The following is a 19103-nucleotide window of genomic DNA, read 5'->3' as shown; positions in this document are numbered from 1 at the left end:
GTTTCTAGGATAACGAGAAACATATTCAAACCTTATACTCGAGGCATCCATAGAATCGTCTTCCAGGGTTATCAGCAGTCCAGGAAGTTCGTTCAACTCCATTTAGACCACACAAACATGAAAGAGGAGGTCGTCGACGCTCGGTACCACCTCCTATATTTCCTGAAACGCGCGGCTTCCGACGTGTTGACGAACTGCAATCACTCGACTCCATCGTGATTGTATCAACTGTTATTTAATTATGAAAGAATAGAATAAAAAACATCAACAACATGATAAAATTGTTATTTCCAATTCGTGACACTAGTGTCACGAAGTGAATCCAGTTCGTAACACCCTGGAAAAATCGGGAAGTGTCACGAACTGGATTCACTTCGTGACACCCTGGAAAAATCGGGAAGTGTCACGAACTGGATCCACTTCGTGACACTAGTGTCACGAACTGATTCACTTCGTGACACCCTGGAAAAATCGGGAATTCAACAAAAACACCATTTTGACAAACAAATCACACTCAAACACAATGGAACTTATTTGAACATGAATCAAAACAATTAAACATGTTATTGTATCTTAAAGATAGGAAGAACTTACCAAAAATTGTTTGAAGAATTTTGGATCTTTGATTTGAACGAAGATGATCTTGGATCTTTAATATTGAACAACCACTTTTGATTTTCAGAAAACAAACTTCAAGCTTGGATTTTAGATAAGTTAATCATTATTACGTTGAGAGTTGGGTTTCAAATGGGTTTCAGAGGAAGAAGAAGAGATTCCGGTGACAACGTGTGCAGATTCCGGCGAGGAAGAAGAAGAAAAACGTTGGGTTTCAAATGGGTTTCAGAGGAAGAAGAAGGAAAACAAAAAATATAATCTCAGTTTTGTTGGGCGTGAGGAAGAAGAAGAAAAACAAATGGGTCTCAGTTTTTTAGCGTGAGAACTTCTAGGGGTTGAGAATATGGTTGGGGGTAGTTGGATGAACATTTATTTCTCTCACTAAACTTTAGTATTACTTTTGTCAATTTTTTGGTTTTGGGCTAAATATGGTAAGTGACATTGAGATGATTATTTGTGTCAATTCCCCCCAATGATAAACCAAAAAAAAATCAACTTCTGAATGAAAAGTGAACTCAGATGAGAGAGAGAGAGAGATTCATAACTGATTAAGATTGAAAAAAAAAAATACATACTTTCTTTTGAATAGAAACAAATCAAATATTTATAGCACCAATATAGTTGAAAAACTAAGAAATTGTAAGAGATTGAATATCGACATTAATTAAACCAACAATCGGTGAGAGAGAGAGAGAGAGAGAGAGAGAGAGAGAGAGAGAGAGAGAGAGAGAGAGAGAGAGAGTACGGAGAAAAAGGCCGAGTTTTTTTTGTAAGGAATGATATGAAATAGCCAATTCAAACTATGACTTTTGCAAAATAGTCATAGTTTCATTAGGTATAGCAAAATAGCCAATTGAGAGTACTACGACTTTTAATCCTGTCTCGATTAATTTTAATCCAGCCTTCATAAAGCTTATATTCTGTCTTTATAGTTCGTTGGGATTAAATTTAATCCAACCTAGATTAATATTACTTTAGCTAATTTGCTTATAATTGACAAACTATGGCTATTTTGCAAAAGCTTAAGTTTTATTTAGCTATACAGTCGCTTGATTTTTTTTTTTTTTTTTTTTTTTGAGTAAAGAGGAAGGGAGAGAGACATAAACGATTTAGGTTGGGTCAATTGTGTTTGTTTGCACTCTTAAATCTCAGACATTTGTGTGCCGTAGGATAGCTTGTATCAAACGGTTATAAATATAAATTGTAAGATGGTGAGGATTGTCGTTTTATCTAACAACTAAAAGGAAGCTGTCATTTTTTTTAGTTTCAGGAATGGACTGATATTTTGGACCTGGACCGAATATAATCAGAAGATTTTGAACCTAAAGCTAATTATGTCTAAATATAAATGGGAATGGAGATATGAACGGATAGAGAAATAATTATTTCTATATTAAAATTCATTGCATAAGATATTAAATGAGGAATATATTAACTTAGTTTTTGAAAAATGATATATTTTTATTAATTATTTTAAACACTTTCAAATGAACTATAACAAGGAAAAAATTTCATTATAAATATCATATTATATATCTATTATCAATTTGTATATATCTGCTATGTTTGTTATAGTGTAAAAGAGTTGTAAAATTTATATTAAATATTTAATTGGTGCTCTAAATAATCATTTTCATACAATATAATATGTTTATTTTTAATTTAAGTGGCGAAAAATTATTATTTATTATTTTTTCGAATAGATAAACTTTGATTTTCTTAAGCATACAAAATTACATTCTCAAAATTTATTATTTTATCAATTTATTATTTATGATGTGAGCAGGTTTGGGCTTACGTCATGAGAATTGTGTTTGGGCTTCGAAATTATTAAATTATTGTAATAGAGAGAGAGAGAGAGAGAGAGAGAGAGAGAGAGAGAGAGAGAGAGAGAGAGAGAGAGAGAGAGAGAGAGAGAGAGAGAGAGAGAGAGAGAGAGAGTAATTATATTTAAAATTTTAGTCATTAGAATTTATTTATTTGTATGATTGTAATTTTAAGTACATACAAAGTAAATATATATATATATACATAATGTTGCACATACAAGTTCATCACAATTGTATGAATTATATACTCATTACCAAATTCTATAAATATGTAAATATGCAGTTATATTATCTCATATATAAATAGATTTGGTCTGAATATATATAATATATATTATTCCTAAAAATGTTACTTAAACAGAGTTTTAGCATTTATATTGCGTAATACAAACCGCTTTTGTTTTATTCAGATTATATCTATTAATTAAATGCTCATGGATGTAATCTAAATATAACTTAAACATATTATGTTATATCATTGTTTTGTATATTTTGTTGATATTTTTTACTATATATTAATTATTGCAAAAATACATAAAGCATCCCCGCACGTTTTTCCGCAGCAACGCGCGGGTATATATGAATTATTAGGTCGGTTTTTATGCTGTAGGGATTCGGTTCTGTGATGACTTGGTGTGTACGTACTATTATGTAGGGATGACAATTTCGTGTTCGTGTCGTAATCGTGTCGTGTTAATCGTGTTTGCATAAATAATTGCTAGAACCAAATCCGACCATTTATTAATCGTGTTTGAAATCTAGATCCAAATCCGACCATATATTTTTTTTACAGATCCATAACCATTTAAATTAAACCGTTTAATAGTCGTGTTAAATGAGTATTTAATCGTGTTTTAACCGTGTTTAGACATTCGGACTCAATTAATTGCGATATAATTATAAAAAACATAATAATAAGATCAGAATTGTCCTCCGTCCGATACATCGACACCGAGTCACGTGGCTAACTAATACTTTTGTTTTTCCTTTATTCTTTTCTTTATTTTTTCACACAAAAAAATTGGCAAAATATAAAAAAGGAGGGAAAATAATGAAGGGTAAAAGTAAACAAAATATTAAACTGAAATTTTATGGAGAATATGGAGGGAATGTTATGGAGGGATATCAAATCTAAATATTAGTCTAATTATTGATAGTTTCATGAAATAATAATAGAAATTTATAATTATATGAATGTTTTATTTTGATAAATATTAGATATTGAATTTGAAAACAAATTGAGGTAATAAGTCATTTTACTATAATTGAAATCAAATAAAATTGAATACGATACAAATAAAATTGAATACGATACGTTATTATGAGACTATAGTTATTGTGATAGTCAAATTGAAATTGTGATTGTTCGATATGAATTGAATTAAATTGAAATAAAATAATATTGAATATGATATGTTATTATGAGACTATAGTTATTGTGATTGTGAGTTGAATTGAATTGAAATCAAATAAATTGAATATGATACATTATTGTGATTGTGAACTGAATTGAATTAAAATCAAATAAAATTGAATATGGTAAGTTATTATGAGATGATAGTTATTGTGATTGTTCGATATGAGTTGAATTGAAATAAAACAAAATTTGAATATGATACGTTATTATGACACTATAGTTATTGTGATTGTCAATTTTAAATTGTGATTTTTCAATATGAATTGAATTGAAATAAAACAAAATTAAATATGATATGTTATTATGATACCATAGTTATTGTGGCTATCAATTTTAAATTGTGATTTTTCAATATGAATTGAATTGAAATCCAATAAAATCGAATATGTTACATTATTATAAGATGATGGTTATTGTGATTGTGAATTGAAATTATTCGATATGAATTGAAAATAAAATTGAATATGATACGTTATTATAATATAATAGTTATTGTGATTATCAATTTTAAATTGTGATTTTTCAATATGAATTGAATTGAATTAATATTCAATAAAATTGAATATGATACATTGTTATGAAACTATTGTTATTGTGATTGTGAATCGTGATTGTTTGATATGAATTGAAATAAAATAAAATTGAATTTAATACGTTATTATGATACTATAGTAATTGTGATTGTTCGATATGAATTGTGATTCTTATTGCTCCAGTTAAGTCAATTGGTATACTATTGACTATATGTTATCATACGTAAATTGATATTTATAAGAATATACTTTATTTTATTACATCATATATTCTAATATCAATTTTATGTTTATAATTATAATTTTATATTTATAATTTTACATATATAATATTAATCGTGTTTAAATGGATCGTAATCGTGCTACTACTCGTAATCGTGTTAATTGGATCATATTCGTGCGGGTCGTAATCGTGTTTCGTGTCGACCATTTAATAATCGTGTTAATCGGCTTTTTATCGTGTTACCGTAATCGTGTCGTTTTAAACCATTATTTAATCGTGTTACCGTGTTCGATCCAATTAAGAACCGATCCATTTATTGAGATCCAAATCCGCTTTAAATCGTGTCGTAACCGTTTCGTGTTTCGTGTCCGGACCAAATTGCCACCCCTACTATTATGGGAAGGTATGATAAATGACTGATTCCGTATATATCCCTTTAATTTTAATTTAAGATGATAAATATACATATTTGTAACACTAAACAAATAAGTCGATTAAAAACTTTTAATCTCTGTAAAGAATAAGGAAAGATGTAAAATGAAGGAAAGAATAAGGAAAGATGTAAAATGAAGGATTCTCGGAATAAATTTAATTATGGGTCCATTAGACATACAATTACATTTACAGTTTAACATTACTAAATAGTCAACGTTTTGTCAATTTTAGATAAATAATCACTTTCATATTTATATACGTAAATCTTAGATAAATAGTTCATTTCATCTTTATGAATATTTATTTAAGATTTACGAAACGTTGATTATATAACAATTTTAAATATTTTAATTGACTAATTACTTAATTTTGTGTTTAATTATTTCACGATAAGAATAAGAATGAAAAGTAGGATATTCACGGGAAAAAAAAAACACACACACACACAATTTAAAGCTTTGGTTCGAGTAGTTTTCACGTGAAAAATATGGAAGAACATCAAAAGTCTCTTCCTCTCTGATTTATTTGGAAGTCAGGACTCAGGACCTGTATATACATGTGCAAAGTTCTCAATTTTTTTTTTATTTTTATTTTGTGTAGCATCTACAGCTTGGTTGGTGGGTTTGTATTCACAAGCTACCATTAAAATGTTGAAGTGGAATTCCCACTAATTTACTCTTTAATTTACTGTGGATTTGATGAGCAATTTTTTTATAAAATAAAAATTTGACTAATATTTTAAAAAAATCTAAAAATAGACTAATTGCAACAAATTCTTGAATATCAAATTTAGTTATACTTCTTTCTTCAAATTTTAGTTCAATCGAATTGTCTTTGCTTCTTTTTTTTCTAAATCGTAAACATATAAATAAATTTCATTTCCAATACATTGTAAAGAGGGAATTCATATCAAGCAAAATACTGATGTCGTTCGATACATAATATAATATCTTCATAGGTGAGAAGTATACTCTTGCGTTACCTAGCGCTTAATATTAGAAACTGATTTTGTAAGCCAAGCAAATAAATTAAACATTTGATCAGAGAATTCCCATAATGAAGGAACTGACATTTGAGAATAAAAAAAAGAAACTGATATTGTTGTTGAAGTTCAAAGCTTTAAGACGCCAAGCAATATGTGTAGCTAGAATGCATACATCAACTTTTATCAATTAAGTTTTAAATTATATATATCGACAAATAAGAAACATGTTGAGTGTGGCTAGAATGCAATAAGGAAGTGTATATATATATATATATATATATATATATATATATATATATAATTAGTGTCACATATTGATATAAGCAATACGTGTAGCTAGAATGCATACATCACCTTTTATCAACATTTCACATTAACCAAAAAAATCGGGAAAAAAACTGTTAATAATAAGAAAATGAGCGCTGAATAATTTTAAAATTTAATAAATTACTGATGCGATTTTATATATATATATATATATAACTTTATAACTATAGTTGCTATAAGCGTAGAAGGAAAGAATTGATTTTGCAAAAAGAAAAAACATTATCATCTTAAAAAATATAAAGACTCCAGAATAACAGATCATGATGGTTAATTTTGTAGCCATTACATATAGTGGTTCGTTTTTGTAAACAACGAATATTCTGCACCGACAAACAAATTCAAACAGATTATGTATATTATATTCTTATAAAAAATAAACTGTAGATCAACTTATTGGTTAAGCCAATATTTCACATTAAATTAAAAAATCGAAAAAGAAAAAAAAAAGAACGTTAATATGAGCTTAAACAAAATCAAGACCACAAAAACGACGGATCATTTATTAAGGCTAAAAGTCAAAAGAAAAAGCAGTTAGATGTCACATCATAGTTTTTGAATAATTTGCTAAACATTCAAAACCTAAAACATTACGTTGTAAGTGGCTTAATTTGTATAATTTTTCGAAAGGAAATAAGAATAGCATGCCTGCACTTTCTAGTCACTATGTAAGAGAGAAATGAAACATTCTAAGTCTTTAAATAACAGTTCAATTTATCTCATAAAATTTTCAACCGAATCAAAATTAGACTTCACCTTTTAATTAATATTACCACCGCATAATTCATGAATTTGCTTATAATTGTGCCATACGTAGTTCCTTCTTCGTACCAACGAACATTTAGTTAGGCTAGTGCTTTTGGAAATCTTGTTCGACTATCAAAACCGAATCTTCGCAGTCCTGATCATCGCGGTATGTTGGTGATTGAGCGGCATATTTTATCAAAAGCCTCGAAAACATATCTCTAAGCCACTTGTCTTTGTACACCACGTAGCCACACTGGTCCGCGAGCCAATCCTCGTACTCAAACTGCAAAAAACAGAGCGTGTGGGTGATTACTTGAGTCTCAAGTAATGCATGAAATAAAGCATTCAAATGATAACTTGAGTCTCAAGAAACACATTGAAAGGGAGAAATCTTCTTACCGCGCGCCAACACAAATCATGAGTGTATCGCTTTGGTACATTTCTGAGTTCAAGCATCGAGTAAAATGCCGTGATATCTTCATTCATTTCCTCTTCAGTTGGAAGTTTGATTCGGTTAGACAAAACACGCGATATCCACTTGCTTTGTAGCTCATACATCGGAAAAGGAAGAGTCTGGCGGGAAATTTTATTGACATCACACACCAAAAAAAAAAAAATTAATAGAATAATCGATTAGGACGAGTAATTACCTTGAAAGGAATGCCAACAAAGGAAAGCCACGGAGCCAAAGTTGGTGGGAAGACGTGTTTATAAAGTGGCCCGACTCGGTTGTCATCCACGGTCACAATGCCGTCGGTCTTAAGAAAAGGGTAATGGAATTTGTACCTTAATGAAGAGGAAACTCTCTTAATTCTTTAATTTGTAGAACATCAATTTAGTAACAACGTATCAGAGTTTGAAAAAAAAAAAAAAAAAAAAAAACTAGAATTTCAGTAACTCCTGCAACGCAAAATTTCGATGATGTTTATGCATTAAGAAAAACAAATTTTCCATTTAAAACTAGAATTTTCAGTGCAAGACAGAAATCGACATTTTGGATTACTCTAAAATATTCATGAAATTGAATAAATTATTGGTCGATTAGTATTGGCATTTTAATCATTGCAGTTAATACCCGGTGCAATGAAGAATGGTATCGGCAAAGACGACACTATCGTCCTCAAACACGACTCGACCATCGTCGTGGACACTTTTGATCTGCATTCACCGATCGAACACAATTAAAACTACTTCATAGTGTAAATCCAGAAGGGAAATGGATATATTTCTCGGCCATGAGAGGAAAAATGTACTTAACCATGGGATGTAGCCAAATGTTATCAGATCCAGGGAATTTTCTGAGTTGTTTATCGGATATTGATCTTGCTGCTATGTGGGCTTCTTTGGCTACTTCAGATATGTCTCGAGATATGTCGATCGCACTCGCCGAAATCCCTATCAATACTACAACCTGCGAAAAATATCGGAAGTGATAAAATAAATTTTTATGCAAGGTTTTTATGCCATACAATATATTTTTTTTCCTCGAATTGACCTGATCACGGAAAGGATGTGGAGTTCGATAATTATGGCTGTGAATTTGCTTCCCAGGCCACGCATCGATGCCTTCAAGGAAACAAAAAACAAGAAAAAAAAAGAAAGATGAAATTATGAAAATAGTGTTTTTAGGGTGTGATATGATCGAAATAGTGGCTTTTTTTGGATAAAAAATAATGATTTTTTAAAAATATATTTTCAAAAATAGCATTTTTCAAACGATAAACACTTGTTTTTTTATAAATGAAATTGTAAACACAAGAGTTTAATAGAGCTCCAAATAGCAAACAAATTATAAGAAAAAAAATGAAAATAAAAAGGGTTATTAAGTTATATAGCCACACGGCTATAGTGAATTGAGATATACTTGATGTTTAACCAAAATAATATTTATATACTCAGTTTTTTTTTTTTTTGCTACGGAAATAATACTTCATGTTACGTTTTAGTGTTTCCATAAGTACTTGCACCGCTAACTTCAAAATGAACTGCCTAGATTGAATTCCCGATATATTACCCTTGTTTCATTTGTTTCCCTTGTTATTTACACTATTAAATATTCGGAAAAAAAAAAAAAAAAAAAAACTCTGACCACCATACTCGACATTTCAAAAAAAGAAAAAGAAAAAGGAATAGCAATAGAAAACCTCTAAATTGCCAAATCCAAATTTGAACAACATCAACAACAAGGTGGAGATGGCGATGGTATGACGTACAGTTTCTTCTTGAGATAATCAGATGGCGATGGAGATTTCAGCGTTGGTCAACTAAACCTCGTTCCTTCACAAAACATCTTCCGGAAAGCTTCCAACACCTCTAATAGTCCCGTTTGGTATAACTTTGTTTTTTAAAAAAGTGCTTTTTTTTTTTTTTTTTCTTCAAAAACTGACATGTGTTTGGTAAACTGTTTATATAACAGTTGTTGCTGGTAACAAAAGCTGATTTAGCGTTTGGTAAAATAAATATATTATAGTAAAATGACTAGAATAGACATGTATTTAGAAATTAAATAATAATTATTAATATGCTTATTTATATGCATATATATGAATAATATTTTTTTCTTAAAAAAATCAAAGAGAAAAAAAGATAACGTAACAAGACAAATTTAAAAACACTTTTTTTCAAAAGATAGGAATTTTAGCTTTTCCATCTCATGTATAAGATCTAAAATCGCTTTTGAAGTTTTTTATAAAAACAGTTTGGCCAAACACCGGATAAACAGTTTAGTTTTTTCTAAAAACAAAAACAGGGCTTTTTAATCTAAACCAAACGCAACCAATATCAGATCCTGAGCGACAGAGTTCGAACATCTTATGCGCGAAGCTCCGCGCTTGTAGTAACCGATTGCCATGGCGACCCAAATAACAAATTGCAATAGGGTTGAGCTAATCTCCGTTGTTACAGTTGATTTTCCAATAAGCTCATGGGTTGGTCAACAGGCTTGCAAACAGAATTGAGATTTTTCTAACGACGAAGAAGAAGAAGAAAGAAAGAAAAACGATTTTAAATAAAATGCATAACTATTACTACTGACTTATCTGTAATATCATTACAAATTTCTTTTTTAAATAAATATGCATAACTATTATTTTTAGAGACATATATGAGCATTCCACGTGGAGTTCTGTTAGAAACTAGGAAAAATGATATGAAGTAGCCAATTCAAACTATGACTTTTGCAAAATAGCCATAGTTTCATTAAGTATAGCAAAATAGTCAATTGAGAGTAGTACGACTTTTAATCCTGCCTCGATTAATTTTAATCCAGCCTTCATAAAGCTTACATTCTGTCTTTATAGTTTGTTGGGATTAAATTTAATCCAACCTAAATTAATCTTACTTGAGCTAGTTTGCTTATAGTTGGCAAACTATGGCTATTTTGCAAAAGCTTAAGTTCTATTTGGCTATATAGCCGCTTGACCCTAGAAACTAACGGTGCAATTACTTACGGAGTACTAAATCGTAACATAAAGTATTATTTCCGGAGAAAAAAAGAATGAGTATATAGTATTTTAGTTAAACATTAAGTGTTTTTGCTGCCACCATTACCCCTCTTTTGCAATAACAATTTTAATTGCATTACCGTTGGGGTAAATACAAAAAATAGCTACCAGGAACAATTACCAAACACCACACAGCTATAGAAAATAAAACAGACTCATGAGTATTCATTAGAATATTCAAGTTTATGCTGGAAATGCAATCTGAAAAAATTACCAGGAATCTCAGCGACACGAGGCTCCGAGTGATGACCGTTACAAACAACAACAGCGTCGAAAATCTCATCTCTGACGAAATCTTCGCCTTTCTTCTTCGACACGACTCTCCACTGATCACGATGAGCCCTAATCATCACCGGACTCACAGACACAACCTCGGTCCCGAACCTCACAAACTCCTCGATCCCAAACTCCTTTGAGAAGTCTCTCAAGTACATCAAAACCTCTCTGTGGCTCGGAAACCTTCTCGGGTCTTGTCGGCCCGTGAAAGGGAATTCTCTGAAACCCATGAGCTCTCTGGGCAGGTTGGTCCGGAGAGACTCGTACAAGCTCGAGTGGACCAGATTCCGATTCGGATCGAGTCCCAGCGGATCGGACTCGACCCGAGACGTGTAGACCCAAACTCCACCCACTTCCTCTCCTCGCTCGAACACCGCAACTCTGTGCCCTTCGCGGAGAAGCTCGTGAGCCGCCGCGAGCCCCGACGCTCCGGCGCCGATGACTGCCACGTGGCGGGAGACAAGTGGTAGGCCTTGGTCTGTTCTCCTCATTACTCTAAATGAAGTTCTAAGTCGGTAGAAAAAAAAGAGCTTTAAAGTATCTTATTCATGTCATGGATTCAATTTAAGAATTTTGAATATTCGTACACTGCTAATAAATAATTTATTCGTACGTGCTTGAATTTCAAGATTCTAGCACACAAATTTCAAAGAAATGTACCATTTATCAATAGTAAGATAGAAATACGATGAAAGTCAGGTGGACAACTACTCTAGGGGCTTTTAGCTCCCAATTTATTTTAAAAAAATAATTCTCTTCATAATGTATTGTAAAAGATAATTACATATTATAACCTCAAATCTTCAGATTTATTATCTTAAAAAATATTTAACAGTCTTAACTTATTTTATAAATAATTACAGCTTATAACTTCAATATAATAATTCATTAATATATTTATTTCATTAAATAATTAAAATTGTTATCGATCTACGATGTACAAATTTATATTTATCCTCGAAGTAGTTTTTCGGCTTCGTCCCTCCCTGATTACCGAGAATGGATTATGGACGAGTGCTAATTGTTAAGCCGTTTTTTGGGTTTAACATTCGAGGACACGTGGCGTGCCTGGAATAGTCACGTGCCTAGTATGGGGTCGGCCCAAATTACTTTTCGAGAGTCCAATGGGCTCAAGGAAGTTCGGGAAAAGCCCAAAGCGTCCAGGAGCTTCAGATGATCTTAGAATCGTAAAGAGGGAAACGATGCTTTGCCTTCTTTTTCGTCGGGAACGCGTTCTTCATCTTAGATTCCTGGCCTGGGGATCGAGCTCGCCTGGGGGTCGAGCTCGTCAGGAGGGTCGAGCTCGTCTGGAGGTTGAGCTCGGCTGGAGGTCGAGTTCGCCTGGAGATCGCCCCTGCCTGGAGGGTGAGCTCCTGCCTAGGGGGTGAGCTCGCCTGGGGGGTCGAGCTCGGCTGGAGGTCGAGCTCGCCTGGAGATCGCCCTTCCTGGAGGTTGAGCTCGCCTGGGGGTCGAGTTCGACTGGAGAGTCGAGCTTGCCTAGTGGTCGCCCCTGCCTGGAGAGTGAGCTCGCCTGGAAGGTTAAGTTTGCCTGGGGGGTCGAGCTCGCCTGGGAGTCGATCCCGGCTGGAGGTCGAGCTCGCCTGGAGAGTCGAGCTCGCCTAGTGATCGCCCCTGCATGGAGAGTGAGCTCGCCTGGAAGGTTGAGCTCGCCTGAGGGGTCGAGCTCGCCTGGACAGTCGAGCTGCCCCTGCCTGGAGAGTGAGCTCGCCTGGAAGGTTGAGCTCGCCTGGAAGGTTGAGCTCGCCTTGGGGGATCGAGCTCGCCTAGTGATCACCCCTGCCTGAGGAGTGAGCTCGCCTGGGGGGTCAAGCTCGGCTGGAGGTCGAGCTCGCCTTGAGATCGCCCCTGCCTGGAGGGTGAGCTCGCCTGGGGGTCGAGCTGGAGATCGCCCCTGCTGGGAGAGTGAGCTCGCCTGGAAGGTTGAGCTCGCCTGAGGGTCGATCCTGGCTGCAGGTCGAGCTCGCCTGGAGAGTCGAGCTCGCCTAGTGATCCCCCCTACCTGGAGGGTGAGCTCGCCTGGGGGTCGAGCTCGGCTGGAGGTCGAGCTCGCCTGGAGATCGCCCCTGCTGGGAGAGTGAGCTCGCCTGGAAGGTCGAGCTCACCTGGGGGGTCGAGCTCGCCTGCGGGTCGATCCTGGCTGGAGGTCGAGCTCACCTGGAGATCGCCCCTGCTGGGAGAGTGAGCTCGCCTGGAGATCGCCCCTGATGGGAGAGTGAGCTCGCCTGGAAGGTTGAGCTCGCCTGGGGGTCGAGCTCGCCTGGGGGTCGATTGGGGGGTGTGGTGAATGGGGGGTGTGACCGTGCTCTTCGTGAGCTGCCTACGTACCCGCTTTGCGGGATCAGGTCATGACGTAGTTCAGGGCGAGTGATCCGTCGGGGACGCTATCTCGTGGCTCGTTGCCTTGCCGAGTGGTCCGTCGGGGGTGCTATCTCGTGGCTTGTTGCCTCGCCGAGTGGTCCATTGGGGACGCTATCTCGTGGCTCGTCGCCTCACCGAGTGGTCCGTCGGGGGTGCTATCTCGTGGCTCGTCGCCTCGCCGAGTGGTCCGTCGGGGACGCTATCTCGTGGCTCGTCGCCTCGCCGAGTGGTCTCGCCTGGAGGTCGAGCCTGCCTGGAGGTTGAGCCTGCCTGGAGGTCGAGCTCGCCTGGAGGTCGAGCCTGCCAGGAGGTCGAGCCTGCCAGGAGGTCGAGCTCGCCTGGAGGTCGAGCCTGCCAGGAAGTCGAGCCTGCCAAGAGGTCGAGCTCGCCTGGAGGTCGAGCCTGCCGGGAGGTCGGGCCTGCCGGGAGGTCGAGCTCGGCAGGGGGTGAGCTCGCATGGGGGGTCGAGCTCGCCTGGAGGTCGACCCTGGCTGGAGGTCAAGCTCGCCTGGGGGGTTGAACTCGCCTGGAGGTCGACCCTGGCTGGGGACAAGCTCGCCTGGGGGGTCGAGCTCGCCTGGAGGTCGACCCTGGCTGGGGATGAGCTCGCCTGGGGGTCGAGCTCGCCTGGAGGTCGACCCTGGCTGGGGATGAGCTCGCCTGGGGGTCGAGCTCGTCTGGAGGTCGACCCTGGCTGGGGATGAGCTCGTCCGGAGGTTGAGTTTGCCTGGGAGGTCTAGCTCGCCTGGAGGTCGACCTGGCTGGAGGTCAAGCTCGCCCGGAGGTCGAGCTTGCCTGGGGATGATTTTCCAGATATTATTGAGAAGTACCCATGGGTCGCGGGACCTGATGGAGGGTCATGGGACCTGAGAGGTGGCGTTGGTCTTCATGGCGGTTCACCAGCACGGGGCTTTATGGTGGTTCGCAGGCGTGAGACTTCGCATGGCTTGCCGATCCGAGGCTTCGCGGTGCTCACTGGCCCGAGGTTTCGCCGTGGCTCGTGGGCACGAGGGCTTCGTGGGGCTCGCTGGAGGTTCACGGTGCTCGACGGCGTTGCTCGACAGCGGTTCAGCCGTCCTCGTCGTAAGATCTGGGAGTGGAGAAGAGAATAAAGAGAGTTGAGAGGATTCTCAGTTCTCTGTCCCTGAGTTCAGAGTCCTCTTGAGTTGGGAGAGTATTTGGCTGGGTGAATTCCGGGGTTGAGAGTCTCTGGGGTTGAGAGAGTTTTTGAGTTCAGGGGATTCTCTCTCATTTTTTCCTTGTCTCCCCTTGAGTTGAGAATGAGTGAATTATTTATAGGAAAAGAAACCGGTGCTTGGTTGAAGCTTGGTTTTTGCTTGGTTGAAGCTTGATTTTTGGCTTGGTTGGCGCTTGGTTTTTGCTTGGTTGAAGCTTGGTTTTTGCTTGGTTGAAGCTTGGTTTTTGGCTTTGGTTGAAGCTTGTTTTTTGGCTTGGTTGGCGCCTAGTTTTTTACTTGGTTGAAGCTTGGTTTTTGCTTTGGTTGAAGCTTGGTTTTTGGCTTTGGTTGAAGCTTGGTTTTTGGCTTGGTTGGCGCCTAGTTTTTTACTTGGTTGAAGCTTGGTTTTTGCTTTGGTTGAAGCTTGGTTTTTGGCTTGGTTGGCGCCTAGTTTTTTTTTAGTCATGTGTGTTTGACTTAAACTGTCCTTTTATATCGTAACGTCGTTTTTGCGATTGGGGTGTCGTTTTTTTACCATAAGAAAAAGACGGCATAACATTAACCCCCCAGTTTCGCGTGCGACTTGTCGTGTGGGAAACTTTGCTTCCCCTCCCCTTATTTATTGATTTATTTATTTATTCCCACTTTGTGTGGCCGAGGGAATGGTTTGTGTAGCCGCGCTTTGAGCAGTCTTCGAGGTGGGTTGGGTTCTCGATGGCCTGGAGGTCGAGCTCGCCTGGGGGTCGAGCTCGCTTGGAGGTCGAGCTCGCCTGGGGGTCGAGCTCGCCTGGCGGTCGAACTCGCTTGAAGGTCGAACAAGGCCGAGCTCGCGTGGAGGTCGAGCTCGCTTGGGGGTCGAGCTCGCCTGGTGGTCGAACTCGCTTGGAGGTCGAGCGAGGCCGAGCTTGCGTAGAGGTCGAGCGAGGCCGAGCTCGCGTGGAGGTCGAGCTCGCTTCGAGGTCGAGCTCGCCTAGTAGTCGAACTCGCTTGGAGGCCGAGCTCGCGTGGAGGTCGAGCTCGCCTGGCGGTCGAACTCGCTTGGGGGTCGAGCTCGCCTGGTGGTCGAATTCGCTCGGAGGTCGAGCTCGGTTGGAGGTCGAGCTTGCCCGGTGGTCGAATTCGCTTGAAGGTCGAGCGAGGTCGAGCTCGCGTGGAGGTCGAGCTTGCCTGGTAGTCGAACTCGCTTGGTGGTCGAGCGAGGTCGAGCTCGCGTGGAGGTCGAGCTCGCTTGGAAGTCGAGCTCGCCTGGTAGTCGAACTCGCTTGGTGGTCGAGCGAGGTCGAGCTCGCGTGGAGGTCGAGCACGCTTGGAAGTCGAGCTCGCCTGGTAGTCGAACTCGCTTGGTGGTCGAGCTCGCGTGGAGGTCGAGCTCGCTTGGAGGTCGAGCTCGCGTGGAGGTCGAGCTCGCCTGGTGGTCGAACTCGCTTGGGGGTCGAGCTCGCCTGGTGGTCGAATTCGCTCGGAGGTTGAGCTCGCTTGGAGGTCGAGCTTGCCCGGTGGTCGAATTCGCTTGGAGGTCGAGCGAGGTCGAGCTCGCTTGGAAGTCGAGCTCGCCTGGTGGTTGAACTCGCTTGGTAGTCGAACTCGCTTGGGGGTCGAGTTCGCTTGGAGGTCGAGCTCGCTTGGAGGTCGAGTCGCCTGAGGATCAAGCTCGCTTGGGGGTCGAGCTCGCTTGGAGGCCGAGCTCGCGTGGAGGTCGAGCTCGCCTGGTGGTCGAACTCGCTTGGGGGTCGAGTTCGCTTGGAGGCCGAGCTCGCTTGGAGGTCGAGCTCGCCTGAGGATCGATCGGGGACTTGATGGCGCAAGTCCCCTCATCTCGGGTCGCACGGAGTTCTTTGCGATACGTTCGGGGTTTCAACGTCGCGAAACCCCATTTCTCGGACTCCGTGGACGCTTTTGAGGTCGGTCGGGGACTTGGTGGCGCAAGCCCCCTCATCTCGGGTCGCACGGAGTTGATACGTTCGGAGTTTCAACGTTGCGAAACCCCATTTCTCGGACTCCGTGGACGCTTTGAGGTCGGTCGGGGACTTGGTGGCGCAAGCCCCCTCATCTCGGGTCGCACGGAGTCGATACGTTCGGGGTTTCAATGTTGCGAAACCCCATTTCTCGGACTCCGTGGACGCTTTTGAGGTCGGTCGGGGACTTGGTGGCGCAAGCCCCCTCATCTCGGGTCGCACAGAGTCGATACGTTCGGGGTTTCAATGTTGCGAAACCCCATTTCTCGGACTCCGTGGACGCTTTGAGGTCGGTCGGGGACTTGGTGGCGCAAGCCCCCTCATCTCGGGTCGCACGGAGTCGATACGTTCGGGGTTTCAACGTCGTGAAACCCCATTTCTCGGACTCCGTGGACGCTATGTCTGTATTCCTGCATTTTCAAATATATATATATATATATATATATATATATATATATATGTATATATTTGTTTTGCGTGTTTGTCTTACTCTATTCACCTGGTTGGAGGTCGGGCCTGCCTGAAGGTCGGGCCTGACTGGAGGTCGAGGCTGACTGAAGGTCGAGGCTGACTGGAGGTCGAGGCTGACTGGAGGTCGAGCCTGACACGGCTTTGGTGCGTCGTAGAGACGGCTTTATTGCGTCGCGAGGGACGGCTTTATTGCGTCGCGCGGGACAGCTTTGGTGCGTCGTTGAGACGGCTTCATTGCGTCGCGAGGGACAGCTTGGGCCTCGGGGGGGCCTTGGTGGAAAGCTTCCGTAGAGAAAGCTTTGGAGTCAATCTTCGTCGTATTGAAGGTTTTCCGCGGAGGAAAAGAGTTGCCGGTGGAGAGCCCGGGGTTGTTCTCGGGATCCCCTCCTTCTAGCGCCAAAATGTTAAGCCGTTTTTTGGGTTTAACATTCGAGGACACGTGGCATGCCTGGAATAGTCACGTGCCTAGTATGGGGTCGGCCCAAATTACTTTTCGAGAGTCCAATGGGCTCAAGGAAGTTCGGGACAAAGCCCAAAGCGTCCAGGAGCTTCAGAGGATCTTAGAATCGTAAAGAGGGAAACGATGCTTTGCCTTCTTTTTCGTCGGGACCGCGATCTTCGTCTTAGATTCCTGGCCTGGGGGTCAAGCTCGCCTGGGGGTCGAGCTCGTCAGGAGGGTCGAGCTCGTCTGGAGGTTGAGCTCGGCTGGAGGTCGAGCTCGCCTGGAGATCGCCCCTGCCTGGAGGGTGAGCTCTTGCCTGGGGGGTGAGCTCGCCTGGGGGGTCGAGCTCGGCTGGAGGTCGAGCTCGCCTGGAGATCGCCCTTCCTGGAGGTTGAGCTCGCCTGGGGGTCGAGCTCGGCTGGAGAGTCGAGCTTGCCTAGTGGTCGCCCCTGCCTGGAGAGTGAGCTCGCCTGGAAGGTTAAGCTCGCCTGGGGGGTCGAGCTCGCCTGGGAGTCGATCCCGGCTGGAGGTCGAGTTCGCCTGGAGAGTCGAGCTCGCCTAGTGATCGCCCCTGCCTGGAGAGTGAGCTCGCCTGGAAGGTTGAGCTCGCCTGAGGGGTCGAGCTCAACTGGAGAGTCGAGCTGCCCCTGCCTGGAGAGTGAGCTCGCCTGGAAGGTTGAGCTCGCCTTGGGGGGTCGAGCTCGCCTGGAGAATCGAGCTCGCCTAGTGATCACCCCTGTCTGGGGAGTGAGCTCGCCTGGGGGGTCGAACTCGGCTGGAGGTCGAGCTCGCCTTGAGATCGCCCCTGCCTGGAGGGTGAGCTCGCCTGGGGGTCGAGCTCGACTGGAGGTCGAGCTCGCCTGGAGATCGCCCCTGCTGGGAGAGTGAGCTCGCCTGGAAGGTTGAGCTCGCCTGGGGGTCGATCCTGGCTCGAGGTCGAGCTCGCCTAGTGATCCCCCCTGCTGGGAGAGTGAGCTCGCCTGGAAGGTTAAGCTCGCCTGGGGGTCGAGCTCGCCTGCGGGTTGATCCTGGCTAGAGGTCGAGCTCGCCTGGAGATCGCCCCTACTGGGAGAGTGAGCTCGGCTGGAAGGTTGAGCTCGCCTGGGGGGTCGAGCTCGCCAGGGGGTCGATCTTGGCTGGAGGTCGAGCTCGCCTGGGGGTCGAACTCGGCTGGAGGTCGAGCTCGCCTGGAGATCGCCCCTGATGGAAGAGTGAGCTCGCCTGGGGGTCGATTGGGGGGTGTGGTGAATGGGGGGTGTGACCGTGCTCTTCGTGAGCTGCCTACGTACCCGCTTTGCGGGATCAGGTCATGACGTAGTTCAGGGCGGGTGATCCGTCGGGGACGCTATCTCGTGGCTCGTTGCCTCGCCGAGTGGTCTTCGGGGGTGCTATCTCGTGGCTCGTTGCCTCGCCGAGTGGTCCATCGGGGACGCTATCTCGTGGCTCGTCGCCTCGCCGAGTGGTCCGTCGGGGGTGCTATCTCGTGGCTCGTCACCTCGCCGAGTGGCCCGTCGGGGGCGCTATCTCGTGGCTCGTTGCCTCGCCGAGTGGTCTCGCCTGGAGGTCGAGCTCGCCTGGAGGTCGAGCCTGCCAGGAGGTCGAGCCTGCCAGGAGGTCGAGCTCGCCTAGAGGTCGAGCCTGCCGTGAGGTCGAGCCTGCCAGTAGGTCGAGCTCGCCTGGAGGTCGAGCCTGCCGGGAGGTCGGGCCTGCCGGGAGGTCGAGCTCGGCTGGGGGTGAGCTCGCAGGGGGGTCGAGCTCGCCTGGAGGTCGACCCTGGCTGGAGGTCAAGCTC

At 42.4% G+C, this 19103-nt stretch overlaps 1 protein-coding gene across 1 annotated transcript; it reads right to left on the bottom strand.

Annotated features, from left to right (window-relative positions):
* Positions 1-7013: 7013 nt before the first annotated feature.
* On the bottom strand, positions 7014-11378 carry LOC149405104 (flavin-containing monooxygenase FMO GS-OX-like 4). The gene is made up of 7 exons (XM_089607765.1): positions 10826-11378; positions 8604-8674; positions 8367-8519; positions 8184-8266; positions 7759-7894; positions 7508-7681; positions 7014-7391 (listed from the first exon to the last, which is right to left on the bottom strand). The coding sequence occupies exons 1-7, from the start codon at positions 11376-11378 to the stop codon at positions 7212-7214; spliced, it is 1350 nt and encodes a 449-aa protein (XP_089463891.1). The 3' UTR covers positions 7014-7211.
* Positions 11379-19103: the final 7725 nt, after the last annotated feature.

This window comes from Urtica dioica, chromosome 2 (assembly GCF_054948205.1).
Source record: "Urtica dioica subsp. dioica isolate 48M chromosome 2, U.dioica_male_clone48M_v1_H2, whole genome shotgun sequence".
In the NCBI taxonomy this organism is placed as follows: domain Eukaryota; kingdom Viridiplantae; phylum Streptophyta; class Magnoliopsida; order Rosales; family Urticaceae; genus Urtica; species Urtica dioica.
This window is presented reverse-complemented; position numbering and strand designations above follow the sequence as displayed.

What these genes read in the sequence shown, in the direction of transcription:
- LOC149405104 (XM_089607765.1), bottom strand. Translation starts at nt 11,378, where the DNA reads ATGAGGAGAACAGACCAAGGCCTACCACTTGTCTCCCGCCACGTGGCA. An exon ending in CACATCCTTTCCGTGATCAG is followed by an intron (nt 8,520 to 8,603) that starts GTCAATTCGAGG and finishes TATTTTTCGCAG; the next exon opens with GTTGTAGTATTGATAGGGAT. An exon ending in TTGTTGGCATTCCTTTCAAG is followed by an intron (nt 7,682 to 7,758) that starts GTAATTACTCGT and finishes ATTTCCCGCCAG; the next exon opens with ACTCTTCCTTTTCCGATGTA.